This window comes from Lytechinus pictus, chromosome 3 (genome assembly GCF_037042905.1).
Source record: "Lytechinus pictus isolate F3 Inbred chromosome 3, Lp3.0, whole genome shotgun sequence".
NCBI lineage: Eukaryota > Metazoa > Echinodermata > Echinoidea > Temnopleuroida > Toxopneustidae > Lytechinus > Lytechinus pictus.
Window position 1 is genome coordinate 74,107,357 of NC_087247.1, and position 19,348 is coordinate 74,126,704.

The following is a 19,348-nucleotide window of genomic DNA, read 5'->3' on the forward strand; positions in this document are numbered from 1 at the left end:
ATAATCATACTAAAGTATCAAGTAGGTCTAATTCGGAACGATTAGTTCTTTCTCACGTGTTCTTCTTTCGTTCCTTTTCTTGCTTCTCTGCCGTTTTCAATTTTTTTGTTCTTAATAATTCTTTTCACTTTTTCCCTTTTCCTCTTTTCCCCTTTCCCTTTCTTTCTTTCTACTTCCTTTTTCTCCTTTTCCCGTTTTTTTGTTTTCCCGGTGAAAGCCACCGGGGAGGGGGCAGCCTACCCCCGCCTGTTACGCCACTGGAGGAGGGGTGTCATTTTAACAGCTTCTGCTGTTTATGATTTTCAAAAAAACCCGGTATAGGAAAAAAATGCCCTTTTTCAAAATGAAATGTGCCCCTTTTCGAAATTATACACTCTTTTTGAAGTACAACATAATACATTTCAGGTTAGAAAATCACTTTTGGGGGCTCGCGCTTCGCTCTCACCTCAGTTTTTATGTAATAAGGTACTCGCGCTTTTTCTGGTTATAAAATGCTTAGAATGTCCAGTTTTCAGGATGGAATATCATAAATTTTCATCTCGCGCTTCGTGCTCGCGTTATCTTTCTCATGATTACAAGAATTGCTCGGAATATTTAATTCTAAATTATTATTGATATTTGTTCAACAGCTTGAGCTTGCTATTAGCGCTCGCAACATCTCGCGCGGGATGCCCTTTATAACAGTATGGCTTAATTACCCCCATAATTGAACAAAAACAGAGTTTTAGAACTTCAGATTTGATTTTTTTGTCCACACCTCGGAAAAAAGCCCCCCCCCCCCCCGGGGGGGGGGGGCAGCCAAATGTATTGCTATACACATGCGTGACCAAATTATTTCCGAACACCCCCTAAACGAGTTTTTTTCTGTGTGCAAAATAACACCCGAAAAAAATTTATTGCGGGCTTTATTTACACATTTTGACCTCTAAACAAGTTGTCGCCAGAATATGACCCCGTGGAAAAAGCTTGGGGGAAAAACACGCCCTAAATACGTTTGGCTAGTCCTAAAAGCAGCTTTGGAAAAAAAAAGATACTCATAATACGTTCTTTAAAACTACCCCTTTTTTTAAATCTGTGTTTTGTATTCCCCTAACGAGTGCACGCGCGACCCACGTCCAAAACTGAAGAAAAAACACCCCTTTAAACGCGTTTTTTTTTTGGTCACGCATGTGTACAGCAATATATTTTACCCCCCCCCCCCGGGAAAAAAGTCTTAGATATCAAAAAATCATTTCAAAGAGACTTTGCTTAACTTAATTAACTTAGTTACTACAAAACGCACAACGACATTACACAGATGATAACATCATGGTGAAAATATCACCAAAATGCCAATTTTGACATATTAGTGCCCCTTTTTGGCTTCGCGCCCCAAGGAAAAATGCGTTCCGCCGCACCCCTGCCTTTCTATCGTCATTATTGAATAGCAACAGTGTTTCTGCCCCCCCCCCCCCTCCACCACGCTTGCCCTTCCGGTTTTCCCAGCATCGTCCCAGATTATTTCATTTTTCGGATTAACGAACGTTCGGAATAATGAACCCTTTTTTGTTTTCGGATTAACGAACCTTCGGAATAACGCCACAAACGTTCGGATTAACGAACATCGAGTTATAGGCAATTTACGTGTTTCGAATTACGAACCCGTGTAACCTTGGTCAAAATATCTGGCAGGGGGTTGCTACATCCATTGTGCCTATCAGTGGGGAAAAATTGGATTGATCTACCTAGTCATGTATGAAAAAAGGCAAAAAAAGTCTCCTTTCCAAAGTCAAAAGGGTCATTTCTCATGCCAAAGTAAGAGTAAATAATTAGTTATTCAACCATTATTTTGATGGTTTTCAACCTCCCATGTTCGATACGTTTGATGAAAATTGTATGATTTCACTTTTTGATGCATGCACTTAATTTATTTCACTTATTCGTGGATAGCCTCTAGGAGAAGTCTCGCATGCATTACGGGATTCGATATAGCAGCAGTGCTGACTTTGAAAATTAAAGCATGTTAAATGATGGAAACTGAACACGAAACACATAAATATTGCTAACATAGTACATTTTACATCTTTTCCGATGTTCATCCATTGAATTTTTTTAATGTTTAAAAATATATATTTTTCAATCTTTTTTTTAAAGGACGGTGACTTTTCAGTGTTTTATTACGGAAGAGCTAAATCCAAAATATTCTTTGAAAAATAGAAAAAAAACTTTGTTATTTTAATAAAAATTTGCGCTGATGGTGTGAACTTGTATCCACAATATGTAAATAACAATTTTGATGCATAACTTTATGTAAAGTAATAAAATTAACAAATTCAAAATTATCATAAGTAGATTTAGCTCCTTTTTTTATATAACTCAATTTTTGCTAACCTTCCATTTTTTTTCTTTAAAAGCGATATGGTGCATTTGATTCCCAAGTTTTCACTTTTTCAGGTCGAAATTTCATTTTTTTTTCTTCTCGCGCTAGCATCAATAATCGTTTAATTTGATTATATATTCTGTTCAAGAATATAAAAGTGCTTGTGTCCCGTTCTAAGTTCCAATTTGCCAAAAAACAATTTAGCTCGCACTTTGCGCTCGTTGACTTTATTCTTTACTTAAAATAATACTGTAATTCAAATGAACAGTTTTTCGGAATGTCAAAAATTTTCAGCTCGCGCTTCACACTCGCTCGCAATACTCAACTTGTGAAATAATTATGTATCCTCTTCATTAGCAATTTCAATCAGTACCAAATATGTCCCTTTCGTGTCAATATATCAAAATTTCAGCTCGTGCTTCGCACTCCCATTGATCATTTAGGTTAGATACGCATATTATTTTATTGATCATCATTCGAAAATTATTTCGAATGCTTTTCAGGTTTGAAAACATGAAATATCCAAAAATTTGAGCTCGCTCTTCGCGCCTCGCATATCATAATACATGTAGGCTTTATGAGATAAATGATCTTGTTTGTAAGAAGTTGAGATGTATCTAGTACTTCGGTCTTTAATCATGACTACCCCCTCAAAGAAAGACAAAATTGAGCTTTTAGCAGCCGATCGGGAAAAATGTGAGTGAAAATATTTTCCACCCCCCCCCCTTTGGCGAAAGTTGGCACCGCCCCTTTACTGAATGCGGGACCGACAATATTTATTAATAACATATGTATGAGTAATGTGTGTTTAAGTACAATCTGTTGTCTTACGACACCCTCTTAAAAACAAGAAAACAAATTAGCATCTCATTTTATCTTCTCCATAATCTTTTTACATCGTAATACTGAATGGTGGTAAAATAACGGGGCACACACTTGGTTGCGGGGAGGGGAAACTTTTGAAAATGTGACGTAGTGTCATAAACATTAACATCTTATTCTATTTCATCCAGGATTTGTTTTCTTTTTCCATCCATCTGTTTTTAACAGTTTACGAAAAATGGGTTCATTCAAAAGCAATAAGCATCGAATTAAAAAACGACAATCATCACTGAAATTCACTTCCGTCATCATCAAAATCATCATTCTATCGTAAATTATTAGAGGTTGATAATGCTGCCCATCCCCAACCTGATGGGGGTGTTCATTTTTGCATCAAAACTGAATTGTCTTCCTCTATTTCTTTTGCAAATTATGCAAAACTTTTTATTTTGAGCCTCAAAGATATCATCACAAAGCTGTACTTTCTCATGTCAATCTCAATAATTATGCGGCACCTTTTAATCGGGTCAAGATCACATTTTCCCACCAAGGTACAAGACGAGATTTCAGTAAGATTTCGGAGTAACATGAAATCTAGAGTTTTGATTGGCTGGATAAGGCTTCGAAACAATTAAAAAGCGCGGGTAATTTGAGGGAGTTTGACCTTGCCGTGAACCCAGCACTGGAACCGTTGAAATTTGAGCGAGTACGTCTCTTTGACCGATCAGAGTGCAGTGTTCTTGTTTTCAAGCTGCTTCCAATGAAAAGTGTGATGTTTGAAACCTATACCATTTGTAACCATAGATATTGAGCCTTATCATGATCTAAAAATCATTGGGGCTCAAACAAAAATAAAGTGTAAAAATAACAACTTATGCACAGCAAAAACTGTGGTGTTAACCGGTGTACATAGAGGACCACACCAGTTATTTTACACCGGTGTTAAATTGGTGGTGTTAGTTTTACACCTATAGGTGTTATTACAACACCTATGGTTGTTACATTTACACTCTTTGGTGTTATGTTCAATCTCTAGGGTGTTATTTTAACACCTCAGGGTGTGGTCCTCTATAAACACCAATTGGTGTCAGTTTTAACACCACAGTTTTTACAGTGTGTTAGGTGAAAATTATTGTATTGTAGCATATTTCAGATCAAAAGTTTACAAAATCTTTGAATAAATTCAAACACATGAATAATTCTTCTTCTTTATACAATGATACCATTTAGATACTATTTAGAGCAGTAATGACCGAATTAAAAGAGGAGTTTTGGTCCGCATCAATAAATATGCAAAACCTCTCTAGTCAAGAATATCACTTGGATGAAAGAAAGAAGTAATTTTGGGGGGACCTGCCCACTGACTGCACTTGGATCGTATGCACTGGAGAACGCCTGTGGCGGAATGTAAAGTACTATTTACATTTATCAAACGGGGAATTTTGTTGTGTATGACCTTAAACTCCTTAAGGAAGTACTTCCTGTACGATGGAAATGAAACAGTTGTGTAGAGGGAAACATGCAATCGTGTTATTATGTGTATGGAAATTTACCTTTCAAATTAATGAAATATATCTAGCTCAAGATGGTAGACAGTTCAACCGAAAGTGGAAAATTGGTAAGCAATTTAAGCTGCAATTTCAACACTTCTTCCATTCATTTAAGTTTCACAATGTTATTAATCTTAATAAGTATCATTGTTATATATTATATGCGCAGAGTATATTGTACCGTTCGAAAAATAGTGGCGGACCGTGACCCGGAGGAGAGGATTGGAGGTATTGTTTGTGAACAATGCTGTGCCCCTCCAATGCTTTGTCTCCTCCGGGTCATAGTAGACTTGTTAAGAGGTTGAACGCTGCATTTTTTAGTACAAATGTCCCACTTGGCACAAATGTTCCTTGAGTCAAAAGAAAAAGATTCATCCAAAGAGACACGCTGTATCTATGCAAATAAGCAAGTAATTTGCATAAATTTGCATATTATGTCGATATAGTAAAAACAAGTATTTCAGAGTATATATTTAACCAGAACTGCCCTAAAATTGGAAATAAAGACTTAGGGTAAGAAAGGGAAGAAAATTGTCATAAAATAATTGGGATATCCTTGTTTATTATTACCTAATTTACATAAATTATGCAAATTATAATTTAAAACAGTATTTTTTCATAAATCCTGAACTGCTTTTAAAAAACGGCAACTAATACACAATGTCAACATTCTACATGAAAGAGAATATATTAGCGAAAACATTGATATGCTTCATGACAGTATTAGTGTCTTAATTTGCTTAGAAAGAGGGCAAATATGTCAAAATGTATGACGTGATATTGCGCTAAAACGAGACCAAAACAACCTCTATGTCACAGTCACACTCACGAATCGGACAATAAAGCGATCAATGGTATGTCATTCGAGATAACACAATCTCAACACAATAGCTTCCATCGGCTTCTCATATCGCTTTTGTTGGTGTGTCTCCACACCGTAATTTATGATACATACGGACAAAATGCATTTCGGTATCGGTAAAACACTATTAATTTTGTTTTATTTGTTTCTAATTTGTTTCTCTTGGAAAATTTACAGGAGACATTGCTTTGCAGGTTACTGCTTTAATGAAACTCTGGCACATGAATCATGACGAATGTATCCTACCTCAATCCACATTTTAACTTTATTAAAATATATATCTTTTTGGAGACCCCAAAGTGGCAAAACTGCATCCCCCTGCATTCCCGCCACAAATCCAGTTTGACTTGTATAATCGACTTGGAAAAGACAGATGTATGAGACATCAGTCAACATGTTTCCTGAAGAAAGTTTTTTTTTTTGTTTATTTAAGCCTACGCCCACGGGAGCCCTCCGAATTTACCCCCATCCCCTCTCCGTATTTCGACTTTAAATAAAAAATATCGTGTTTTAAAACCATCGGCAAGGCAAATTGCGTTTTTTGGTATAATAAAGCAACTTTTATATCTATATTTTAATATTCTTTGCATTCTCCTCTTGAAAAAAAAAACATAGAAGGCATTGTTTTATATCTCTTAAAATAAGTTCGTGTATGTGACGGTGGCCTGTCGAAGTTGCCCAACCGTTTATTTTGTTTCGACAATATATATTTAGAATATCGTCTAAATGAAGCCCTCATCTGGAAAAGGGCACTTATTAAAGGCAGCATCTACATTATACAGAGGAGGCCCTGGCACTGGGAAGAGGGGGCTGAAGCTTGTTAAATTTCTTCGGACCAACATTTTACATTGAAACTTTTTTGCTTTTCAAATTAACATCAAGAAATTTAACAAGCAAATAAACAAAATGGATTGCACTACAAAATGAAGGGTTTTTTTTGGTAACGTTTCTTTTTTTCGTTTTGTCACATCTGCCGGAATTCCAGGGGGTGCTGTCTATGGAGAATAACACACGCAACACAGCCCCCCCCCCCCCCTTCAGAAAAATCTTGCGGGTGCTTCAGCCCCCGCTTCCAAGTACCAGGGCCTCCTCTATATAATGTAGATGCTGCCTTTAATAAGTGCCCTTTTCCAGATGAGGGCTTCATTTAGACGATATTCTAAATATATATTGTCAAAACAAAATAAAGGGTTGGGCAACTTCGACAGGCCACCGTCATGTACACGAACTTATTTTATGCGATATGAAACAATGCCTTCTATGTTTTTTTTTTTTCAAGAGGAGAAAGTAAAGAGGCTTTACTGTGTGTAGTAGAAATGTACTTTTCTTCCGAATGGACTCTAAAAATATTTAAATTTAACATAGAGTGGAATCAATAAAGGGGTATTTTAGAGCTTACGTGTGGCTTTTTTTTTCAATGTACCACAGCTCTTCTACATGTCAATTGTAGAGTATTTTCACCTCAATCTATTCCAAGATATGAGTTCTAAAGACAATAAACTATTTTTGAATACATAAAACCAAAAGGGGAAAGGGTATCCTAGGCATCCTGTTGGGTTATAGCCTTTACTGTGCTAGAGCATTATTACAAACTGCAAAACAACAACAACAATAATAATAATAACAATAATAATAATAATAATATTAATGATAATAATAATATTAATATAGATAAATATGAAATATAGATATAAAAGTTGCTTTATTATACCAAAAACGCAATTTGCCTTGCCGGTGGCTTTAAAACACGATATTTTTTTTTTATTTAGTGTCGAAATACAGAGAGGGGATGGGGTAAATTCGGAGGGCTCCCATGGACGTAGGCTTAAATAAAAAAAAACTATCTCCTGGAAACATGTTAACTGATGTCTCATACATCTGTCTTTTCCAAGTTGATAATACAAGTCAAACTGGTTTTGTAAAGTAGCGGGAATGCCGCGGGGAATGCAGTTTTGCCACTTTGGGGTCTCCAAAAGATATATATTTTAACAAAGTTAAAATATGGATTGAGGTGGGGTACATTCGTCATGATTCATGTGCCAGAGTTTCATTAAAGCAGTAACCTGCAAAGCAATGTCTCCTGTAAATTTTCCAAGAGAAACAAATTAGAAACAAATAAAACAAAATTAATAGTGTTTTACCGATACCGAAATGCATTTTGCCCGTATATACCATAGATTACGATGTGGCAGACACACCAACAAAAGCGATACGAGAAGCCGATGGAAGCTATTGTGTTGAGATTGTGTTATCTCGAATGACATACCATTGATCGCTTTATTGTCCGATTCGTGAGTGTGACTGTGACATAGAGGTTGTTTTGGTCTCGTTTTAGCGCAATATCACGTCATACATTTTGACATATTTGCCCTCTTTCTAAGCAAATTAAGACACTAATACTGTCATGAAGTATATCGATGTTTTCGCTAATATATTCTCTTTCATGTAGGATGTTGACATTGTGTATTAATTGCTGTTATTTATAAAACAGTTCAGGATTCATGAAAAAATACTTTGATTTAAATTATAATTTGCATAATTTATGTAAATTAGGTAATAATAAACAAGGATATCCCAATTATTTTATGACAATTTTCTTCCCTTTCTTACCCTAAGTCTTTATTTCCAATTTTAGGGCAGTTCTGGTTAAAAATATATTCTGAAATACTTGTTTTTACTATATCGACATAATATGCAAATTTATGCAAATTACTTGCTTATTTGCATAGATACAGCGTGTCTCTTTGGATGAATCCTTTTCTTTTGACTCAAGGAACATTTGTGCCAAGTGGGAAAATTGTACTAAAAAATGCAGCGTTCACCCCTTTTTTTGCAGTTAACAAGTCTACTATCACGGTCCGCCACTGACTCATTGAGTACTGAACATGCCGATCATGAATCACCTCCCAGAACCTAATCTTTGACACAACTCCTACTCCTTGTATCTTAGAGTATTATGATATTTTCCATTCCATTTCAAACAATACTAGAGTGTCGCTAGGGCGAGCATTTAATACACCCGCCTGTAACGCGGAGTGATTGATCAAGCAAGAAAAGTGAAAGGTGGAGACGTAACATTTGACCGTTTGACCGAAAAACCAGTAGGCTTCCTGGGATCCGTCATACAAACCAAATTATATGAGCCTAGGTTAATTTAAATTATCACGTTTACAAGGACTTCGAAGGGTCAGATGAAAGCATGTCACTGTGGTCTTGACCTTTGACCCTTACCTCAAAATAGGATGCCTGGGATCCATGCTAGTATCATACGCACCAAAAATATGAGCCTTTATAGGTTAAGTTAATTTAAATTATCGCGTTTACAAGGACTTCAGAAGGGTCAGATGAAAGCATGTAACTGTGACCTTGACTTTTGACATTTTGACCTCAAAATCAAAAGGCTTCCTGGGATATATGCTAGTATCATACTCACCAAATTTCTACGAGTCTAGCATAAGTTGAACTAAAGATATCGCGTTTACAAGGACTTCAGAAGGGAAAGATTAAAACACATCACTATGAACTTGACATTTTGACCTCAAAATCAATAGCCTTTCTGGGATCTATGCTAGTATCTTACTCACCCTAAATTATTTACCAGTTGTGTCCTCGAAAGAATATAGAAAATATTTTCTTTTTAAATTCAAGATGAAATGAAGACGGAGACTACAGAGGGTGTAGCAATAACGATAATAATAAGTTTGTATATGATATTGTTTAAGGACAAATCCACCCCAACAAAAGTTTGATTTAAAAAAAGAGAAAAATCCAACAAGCATAACACTGAAAATGTCATCAAATCACATGTAAATTACGAAGGTCATGACAGTTTAAAGTTTCGCTTAATTTCACAAAACAGTTATATGCACATCTTGGTCGGTATGCAGATCAGACTGATGGTGTCATCCACTCACTATTTCTTTTAAAATTTATTATATTTCTAGTTTTCTTCTCTTTGCCAAGTGAAACAACCATTAATTCCTCCCTGAACATGTGGAGTCAGCATTGTTTAATATTATATGGTTCAGTCAAGTTTGTCCTTATTGTCAAATCAGTAAAAAATGGAATATTGCATGATTCAAACAATAGAAAACAAAAGAAATGTGAGTCAGGGACATCTTTGTCTGTCTCATTTGCGCGTTATACTAATGTGCATATTGTTTTTTTTTTATTGAGCAAAACTTTAAAATGTCATAACTTTCTTATTTTACATCCGATTTTGATGAATTTTCAGCGTAATATGCTCGTTTGATATTTTTATGTATTTTCAAATTAAAATTTCTCTGGGGTGTTCTTAACCTTTAAATGGGTTCTTCATACTGACTCCTAATTTCCCAGTCACAATAAATTTCTTTTCATAGATTGAATACCTGGTTGCTAGAAAGGTAGATGTGTGCGTCTGCAGTTGCAGTTCTTCAGAAACTTTAGCGGGTCTCATACGGCAAATAAAGGATGATATGTCGGACGTCGTCGCAAACGTGAGGTTCGAAACCCTTCCTTACAACATCATAGACATGGATACATTTGAATTCAATGGGATAGATGTTCTACTTCTCTGTCATTCTATTGAGAATAGGCGATTCTCACTGACCAACGTTACCGATGCTCTATATGATGGTTTCTTACCAAAGGCTAGAAAGTATGTGGGTAAGTTACACCAAAGTCATCAATAACTTACTTTGGAGGGGGAAACTGTACATGTATATATATTTGCATGTAGGGCTACACTCTTAAAATAAATCAGTCAAATTGACTTGACCATGCAGAAGTCAGCTGGGTTTAACTGATATGTCTATATTGTCACATTTCTGACAAAATTATATTCTAGTCAGAATCAGAAATAACTCTGTTCTAGTAAAATACGACTAGAATAACAGTTGCACCCAGCTCACCCTATTAACTGGTCATTTTTTATTGTTTTGTTTTTAGAGTTGATACTAAAATTATTTCTGTCAGGAAGTGACAATTGTTTTTTTGTGTAAATTGATGACAGTTGTTTAAAACAATCCGCAAAATTGACAGCATAGAAACCAGAATATTTAGCGATTACTTTCACATAACTTAATACCCCCGATATCTAAAGGACAAGATGGCTTCTCTGCATTCCTTCAGCTTTCAAATGAAATCATTTAAATTAATTCTGTTCGTTCTTGTCAATATATGCAGGGATGAGCAAAGTTGGGGTAATAGCCTATGATTTTTCCAAGGAGATGTTGACAGAAGAGAACCTAACTTATCAGATGGAATCATTCAGGAACAACCAGGAGACAACATTTAGAAATTCTTCCGTAGTCCTTATCGGGGGTCAGCTTAATCAGGTTCCCATAGAGCTGAATCAGGACCAACTTAATGAGCTAAAAACATTCTTCCGCTTTGCTACATCACCCCTTGCTGAAGAGAAAGCAGAAGTTTGTCTTAGAAGACGAGGATGTATCGGATGTCTGCCATGTTTCTTGTGCTGTATGAAGATATGTCCTTACTGTAAACCTCGCCGAAATGTAGGCTGCTTTGCTTACAGAGAACGCGATGATACTCCCCCTTACACACTTTCACCAGGACCCGTATAAGCTGATAAGAATTAAAGACACAGAATTGTCTGAAATGGTGTCACCATTTTTATTCATAACTCTTTTCCCCAAAGGACGTATCCCTGCACCCCCCCCCCCCTGACGAGCTTGAAATCCTTTTTTGCCCCCCCCCCCCCCCCCTGACGAGCTTGAAGACCTTGCTTGTCATTTTTTTTTCTAAAATATTTTTCTGGTACGAAATCCTTTAAATGTGATTGAAGACCTTTTTTTTTGGCTTGTCAATTTTTTTGGCGTACGGTTTTGCCCCCCCCCCCCTGTGGAAAATCCTAGGTACGCCACTGTATATATATATATATATATATATATATATATATATATATATATATAATGTAAAGAAATGGATGAAGAGAACAATGGTAGGCGTAGATTAAATCAAGGTTCCCCAGTGCTATCTACCCTTTGGAAAAATTGGTGATGCCGAAAAAATGTCTCTGCCGGGAATCGAACCCGGACCCCCAGCTTTGAACGCCGGTGCCTTAACCACTAGACCACAGAGACGGGTTAGTGGCTAGGGCGACCCCGATCCGATTGACCGTCAGATAGACAGATTTTCGACACTATACCAATTATAATTTCCTTTGTCGGGTGAAGGTGGGTTTTGAACAATGACAAGCCGCCATGCCTGAGCTGGGTCAAAGCTATTGCTTTGATACAGTACACGTATGGGAGAAAGTATACAAATGTGTAAAGTTATACATGTACAACAGCATTGGCAACTCTTTTTTATTTAAATAATGTAAAGAAATGGATGAAGAGAACAATGGTAGGCGTAGCTTAAATCAAGGTTCCCCAGAGCTATCTACCCTTTGGAAAAATTGGTGATGCCGAAAAAATGTCTCTGCCGGGAATCGAACCCGGGCCCCCAGGTTTGAACGCCGGTGCCTTAACCACTAGACCACAGAGACGGGTTAGTGGCTAGGGCGACCCCGATCCGATTGACCGTCAGATAGACAGATTTTCGACACTATACCAATTATAATATCCTTTGTCGGGTGAAGGTGGGTTTTGAACAATGACAAGCCGCCATGCAATAGCTTTGATCCAACTGAAGCGGCTTCCCTGGGTAAATATACCTGTATTATTATATTATTATTATATATATGTATGTACGTAATGTATGTATGTACACGTGCCTTATTGTATTAATAGAAAAAAATTATAATTTCACTGCTCCTCTAATGTGCAATGCACTTCAAGGAAATATGCATATTCGTCAAAGCTGTGATTTTAATACTGTAGGTAAGACGAAGATTCATATTCTACTCATTTCTGAAACATAACAAGAAGTAATTTCTCCTTTTTTCCAATTATACATATCGGTATTATATCACATAAATGACACAAAAAGTAAGACTGAAAAAGTATGCTGGAATACTGACACGATTGATTATATGCTTAACGAATATAGGCCTTTGCGGGGAATAAGCTGAAGTCCACCCCCAACAAAAGGATAATTTGAATAAAAAGAGAAAAATAAAAACAAGCTTAATACCGAAAATTCATCATTTCAATTGAGGAATATAAAAAGTGAAGAGAAAATTGAGACACATAATAATTGTAACCAAATTTACGTCACCACATTTCTCTCATCATCAATCTTGCCTTTTGTTGTGTATTTTCTTGTATACTACACTTAACTAAGTACCACATGTATAAAGGTTTTATTTCTACTCAGTCTGTTTATCATTGTAATAACTGATGTGATATACATATTTTGTATGTGCATAATATATTACCGTTTCAATGCATTTAAAATATTTTTTCGGTAGAAAAGGCCTTTACTTATATTTTAAGAATAAATTTGAGAAATATAAGACCGAAATATATATATATATATATATATATATATATATATATATACATTTGAAATCAAAGAGTATGGAGAGGGTCGTAGCAAGGTCAATACCAATCTTCATCAAGCTTTCGGGCATATGCCCTTCATCAGGATCTAAACTAATATATAAATAAACTAATGCCTGCTACACAATAACGGAGATAAGTAATTATATTTCATTAATGATAACCAATTATTCATATAAGGTAATGGTGAATCAATATGGAACGAAGTATAGAATATATAGTTACCGTTACATATTCATTCACCATTACCTGTACGATGTTAGTGAAAAGCTTTTGTTATTTTTTGTCTTTTCTATCAGATCAAAGGAACATTGACCTTATTTTAGTTGTTGTTCAGAGTGTCAAGAAAGCTTGCATCAAAATGAAACAAATGGACACAGTCTGAATTATGCACTTCTAAGCTAATTAGTAACATTGCTTTATGATTCAATGTAGTTCATATTTGTTTTATTCATTATTGAGAATTAATGTGTAATTACTATAATATTTACATAAGAGCTTCGTCTGAAATTCGACTCAATGAAGAGTTATTATTCAACCAAGAAGAATTATAGTAACTTGTCAATGGCTGCCCGATAAGTGATATTCTCGTCAACAAAAAATATTCCTTCATTTTCATCTGACCTTCTTGCTTCTTCATAATATTCTTTGAAGAATTTTGTTTATTCAATTCAATTCAATTCAATTCAATTTATTTTCATTCTTCAACATAATACAAATAATTACATGATAAATCAATTCAATTCAAATAAAAGCATGAACAAAATTCAAAATTGAATAATATACATATTCAATAAGTGATTCAAATATAAATTAACATGCATGTCAAATTTAAATCAATATAGTCAATATAATTAAATATAATTAAATCAATATAATCATATATCATGAGAAGAATGGAGGGGTCCACTGAAAAGCAAAGCTTGTAAAATGTGAACCCCTCAAAAAGTTAGGAAAGAAAAAATATTGAAATATACGTAAAGGAATACATGAAAATAACGAAAGGGGCCAAAAAAAATCTTATATACAGGATTGTGAAATTCAGAGACAAAAGACAATAACACAACACAACACAGGACGGTACATGAGGGTGGACAATAGTACGATGACAACTGCCTAGAATATAGAAAGAAAAATAGAGATAGGGAGAGGGATGCAAAGCTAATCTGCTGCATATATATTATGTCTACACATACATACACATCATGTACATATATATATATATATATACACACGCAAGCTGCAAGCTGCAAGGTAATTTAGTTATATTATTCCTATTCATATCTGTCTTCCTTTTCAACATCTAAATGCTCCAATCAATACTCCAAGGAATACTCCTAATCCAAGGAAAGAAAAAAAATTAGTTAAACAAAATCGTACATGAATGAAATTGCAATTCATTTCCTTGGAATATGTGAGTAAACTATTCAGATAAGATTATTGCTCCTTTCATCATGTTCATTGCATCTATTTACTTCACTTTGGCGCAAAGTCGTTGGTCTTACTTTGGATGAAAATTGTTAAGAATGAATGACTTTGTGGTGTCATTTTGAAAGAGGACATAAATTATCACTGACATTTGAAAAAACAATTTTGACAGATTTTTCCAAAAGTATTTTTTTTAATCAATACGAAATATTTATGAAAGAGAGAAATAGTCAGGGAGCAAACAATGAAATAAGACGTAAAATGTACTTACGTCTAGGTCAAAATGTTTATAAAAGATTGATAAATACCGTAGTCTTGTACGTCTTGTACTGATTTTTTACACTCATTGTTTATTTTATGATTTTTTTATTTCAACACACCGACTCAGTACTTTCTTGAATCTTAGGCCTATAAATAAAGATATATATGTATGTTTTTTGTTTGTATCCATGATATTTATCCTGCCATTTTCAGTACATGCAATTATTCTTATCTCAAGTATTTCCAAAACTCGTGTTTTTCGCTTTTGCAGCGGTAAAACTTTCCATTTCCTTGTTGATAACTAACCTCATGTTTTAAATTATGCCTATATCGATTGTTAATATATACGTATTGTTTTTCAAACTTAATTAGATAAATCTTAAAATCTGTCATGAATATTCTTTATTTTCTGTATCTTTTTATGTGTATGTTTGAATTTATCAGATAAAGGGAAACAGCACACCATATTGTGTATCAAATTAAATTGTGATAAAAGGGAAATCTGACCACAGTGGAAAGTTATCTAAAAAGAGAAAAATAAACAACCCTATAATCGTAACCCTTATCACCATGATCACAGAAGCAGATATGTGAAAGTTTGAAAAAATGACAAAATAATTGGGAAGATATAATAAATAATAATAATAAAACTGGGATGGGGCCTATTGGGATTTCAAAATGACAATCAACATGCTAATTTCATATTCACGCTATTGGAAAAAAATCATTATGTACCTCTTTGGGTGCATATTATTTCATTTCATTTCGTTAATTTCCATTCCAACAATTAAAACAGGAAAAATATAGCAAATTTCTATGTACAATTACAATGAAAATTATCATTTTATTATCATCAGGTTTGGGATTGGAGGAGGTCGCTAAAAAAGCAGAGCTTAATTCGGGTGCAGCCTCCTAATGAAAAATAGTTCTTGTAGATGACAAAAAATGACAATTTGAGCATAAAACCATTATAATCTTGTTCCGATAAATTGAAAGGGGGGGGGGTATATCTGCACCCACAAGGGAATGTGAACATTGAGGTTCAAATCTATTATTTCAATCATCGTGATAGTCAAATGTGTTTTAAAACACAGAGAGTGCGAATTTGTAGCCGCAAAAAAGCTTATATAGTCGGTGAATACATTTTGGGTGTAAATCTGAACCCAACCCTAAATTGCACTTAAATTCAACTTTGGGTATAAATGTGAACAAACCCAGGCCCCCATTCCACAGAAAGGAGACATTTGAAAGACCAAAAAATTGGGAAGGTCTTACAGCAGTCTCCAACCGCCCTTCCACACGGTAAAAAAATAATCGTAAATTGAATGATGATTCCAGTGGCTAATGACGAATTTTTAGCACGTGTGAAACCAAATTAGAACATGATTAGAATCACGAACGCTAATCACAATCACGGATTCAAACCCTACTCCGGAGGTGAATTTCAGTTAAGTTTCACTCAAATTACGGTACGAATTTTGCGTGTGAAAGGCTTGACCTCCAAAAATCTTTTGGGGGCGGAGCTTACGTGACCTTTAAGCACTTCCGTAGATAACACCAAATGATAACACATTATTGTCATGCACTCGTTGTAGTTTGTATTTGCGATGCAGTGATTTGATTGACAAGTCACCAAGGACACATGCCGCCTTCGCTCGATGATTCTAAAGACGAATTGCAATCATCATTACAATGATGATTCAAGATTCACATGTGAAAAGACCCCAAGATCACTGACATTTGTCATCTCTGTCATGGCTCCGAAAGACTCATCAACGAACTCTGAAAAGTTGATTGATACTAGTCCTATTGAGATCTTTCAATGGTCTTTCAGAGATTTTTGTTATGCAACAAGTGATCTTTCAGAATTCTTTCCATGGACTTTTCCTGGTCTTTCAATGTTCTTTCAATGATCGTTTAATGATCTCTGATGAGTCTTTCAGAGATCTCTGCAAAAATCTTGAGAGAATTTCATTATGGAAAGACTAATAAGAACTTAAAGGTTCATAATGCTGAAAGACTATCAAAAGACACTTTTCCTGAAAGACTGAACCGTTTCAACAAGTTTTGGAGACCATGGATCACTAGCGTACCTACGGGGGGGGGGGCAGGGGGGCACTCTGCCCCCCCCCCCCTGACGAGCCACAACCCATACAAAAGACATATTCCTGCCCCCCCCCCTGACGAGCTTAAAAGACCTTTTTTGCCCCCCTGATGAGCTTGAAGACCTTTTTTTTTTTTTGCTTGTCAATTTTTTTTCTGGTACGAAAACCTTTATTTTTTATTGAAGACCTTTTTTTTTTGTTTGCTTGTCTAATTTTTTGGCGGCCGATTTTGCCCCCCCCTGTGGAAAATCCTAGGTACGCCACTGCCATGGATACCACGAAGATGACTGCATGAAAGATCAATCAGGAATTATGTAAGACCTCGGAGATCTTTGAAAGTTCATTGAAAGACCTTTGTAAAATCAAGCAAGCTTCGTGGTCTTACAAAGGACTTAACAGAGATCTTGCTCTCTGTGGAATGGGGTTGGTACTCATATTCACTTTTTATGGTATAAATCTTTAATTCATTATTTCATTTCCATTTAAACGTAACACAGAGTTATAGAAATCGTATTTACATTTATAGCGGATTGACATTTTGAAGAAGAGCAAGACTATGGGGGCAATAAAAGCAATGGAATCTGAACTAATCCATAAAGGGCACTTATATACCTGAAATTGTAAAAAGCCGAATCCCATGCAACCATTTGCCCCCCCCCCCCCCCCCACCCGACAAGATCGCCCCTCGCTCAATTCGGCCAGCCAGTGTTCCTTTTTAATTCTATCATTTTTGCCTCCAGCATAATCAGAATGAAAAACAAAAACAGTAAAGAGCGGCTATTATCAAAAAGATAAAAGGGGAAAAGAGGGGAGAAAAGAATGAGATACAGAAGAGCAGGAAGACGAGTGAATTAAATAAGATGAGGGAAAGACTTGGAAAATGTCTTTAAAAACCTTTCATATTATAGGTTTTCCCGTCCAATTTCGCACTTAGTGCATGCAAAAGTAAAGATGGGTCATTCATTTTCGCACATAGTGCATGAGAGAGTGTAAATAGGTCATTCAGTTTATTAGATAGGGTAGCCAAAATCACCAGTCGGCATTCAAATTCGCTATAGTGCAACCAAAATGGCCATTTGGCATTCATAATCGCTTTAGAGCAACCAAATCCGCCACTCGTCATACGAATTTGTACATAGTGCAACCAAGTTCGCCCGTGAAACCCCCTCGAGCTATGTTAGAGCATTCAATTTCGCCATTGTGCATCCAATTATACAATTTATGCATGCAATTTAGCACACGTAATTTTTTCTATTTGTTTTATAACTTTATCATGTTTAAATTTTCTTCCATTTTATGAGCTTACTATGTCCATTGTATTTTTTTGTTCTAAATGTATATTTTCTTGTCATTTGCACCATCTCTTCGATATATGCATTGACTAGAGGCATAATCATATGCATTGACTAGAGGCATAATCATAGTATGTATACAATATCATGATTTTCTTCTTTCATATTTACGTTTAATGTTCTTTTTATCTTGCATCTGTTTTCATATGACTTTAATCATTTAAAACAATAATCTTTTTCATCAAAACATAAAACATTGACTACGGTTTTCTTCCCTTATGTAATTATTTTTTAACCTTTTATATTCTTTGAAAAACATAATAACTAAATGCATATACTTAATACGATATCGTAATTGCAGGTGGTTATATTTTACAGATCTTTCGTATGAAATTAACATGTTAAAGTTCAAAGCACAAAACTCAGTCCTTTTTTTTTCAGCCATTGATTACTTTAGCATGTATACAATATCATGCTTTTCTTCTTTCATAACATACTTTCATTGTTTTTTTTATCTTTTATCTGTTTTCATATGCCTTTAATCATTTCAAACAATATTTTTATCATTGAAAATACGGAAACCAAAAGATGAAATGCAAAGAATGCATTACCGAAGGAGATGAAAGAAAGAAATATACAATTTGCGCCAAGAAGCTGGTGAGGAACAAAATAACTTCCTAAATAAGCAGGCCACTGCTTCTATGTAATTTACATTATTTTTATCTGTAAAAGAAAAATGTATTGTCCAGTGCAGTTTTATGAATGGTCACTGGTGGCACATAGTGCAGGTTGGGAAATGTAATGTAAATGTAAAGTCATGTAAATACAGTGCTAAATTGAATGCACTAGTATTGAACATGGATACCCAATAGCGAAATCGAACGCTCTGTCTTCAGTCACGTGACCTCCAGTGTTAACTTGAGTGCACTATGGCGAATCTGAATGATGTTTTTACACTTTTGATTGCTCTATAGCCAAACTGAATGCCCATTATGAATTTTTGGCGGCCCTATGGCGATTTTGAATGACTAGTTTGACTTTTTGGTTGCTCTTTAGCGAAAATGAATGAACTATTTATACTCTTGCATGCACTAAGTGCAAAATTGAGCGGGAAAACATATACTGAATAAACTTTTCGCTCGCGCTTTGCGCTCGCATTGCCTTTTAGGGGATTTACATATCTTTTTCATTTCGTTTATTTCCATTTTCAACAATTACAGT

General features: G+C 35.2%; 1 protein-coding gene across 1 annotated transcript; it reads left to right on the forward strand.

Annotated features, from left to right (window-relative positions):
* Positions 1-4,700: 4,700 nt before the first annotated feature.
* Positions 4,701-16,523, forward strand: LOC129258067 (uncharacterized). The gene is made up of 3 exons (XM_054896516.2): positions 4,701-4,799; positions 9,955-10,240; positions 10,760-16,523. The coding sequence occupies exons 1-3, from the start codon at positions 4,767-4,769 to the stop codon at positions 11,158-11,160; spliced, it is 720 nt and encodes a 239-aa protein (XP_054752491.2). The 5' UTR covers positions 4,701-4,766; the 3' UTR covers positions 11,161-16,523.
* Positions 16,524-19,348: the final 2,825 nt, after the last annotated feature.

Bases quoted from the DNA above. Each gene is read 5' to 3' on its own strand.
- LOC129258067 (XM_054896516.2), top strand. From the start codon at position 4,767: ATGGTAGACAGTTCAACCGAAAGTGGAAAATTG. The intron at 4,800-9,954 runs GTAAGCAATTTA...TTCTTTTCATAG, and splicing joins CAACCGAAAGTGGAAAATTG to ATTGAATACCTGGTTGCTAG. The intron at 10,241-10,759 runs GTAAGTTACACC...CAATATATGCAG, and splicing joins AAAGGCTAGAAAGTATGTGG to GGATGAGCAAAGTTGGGGTA.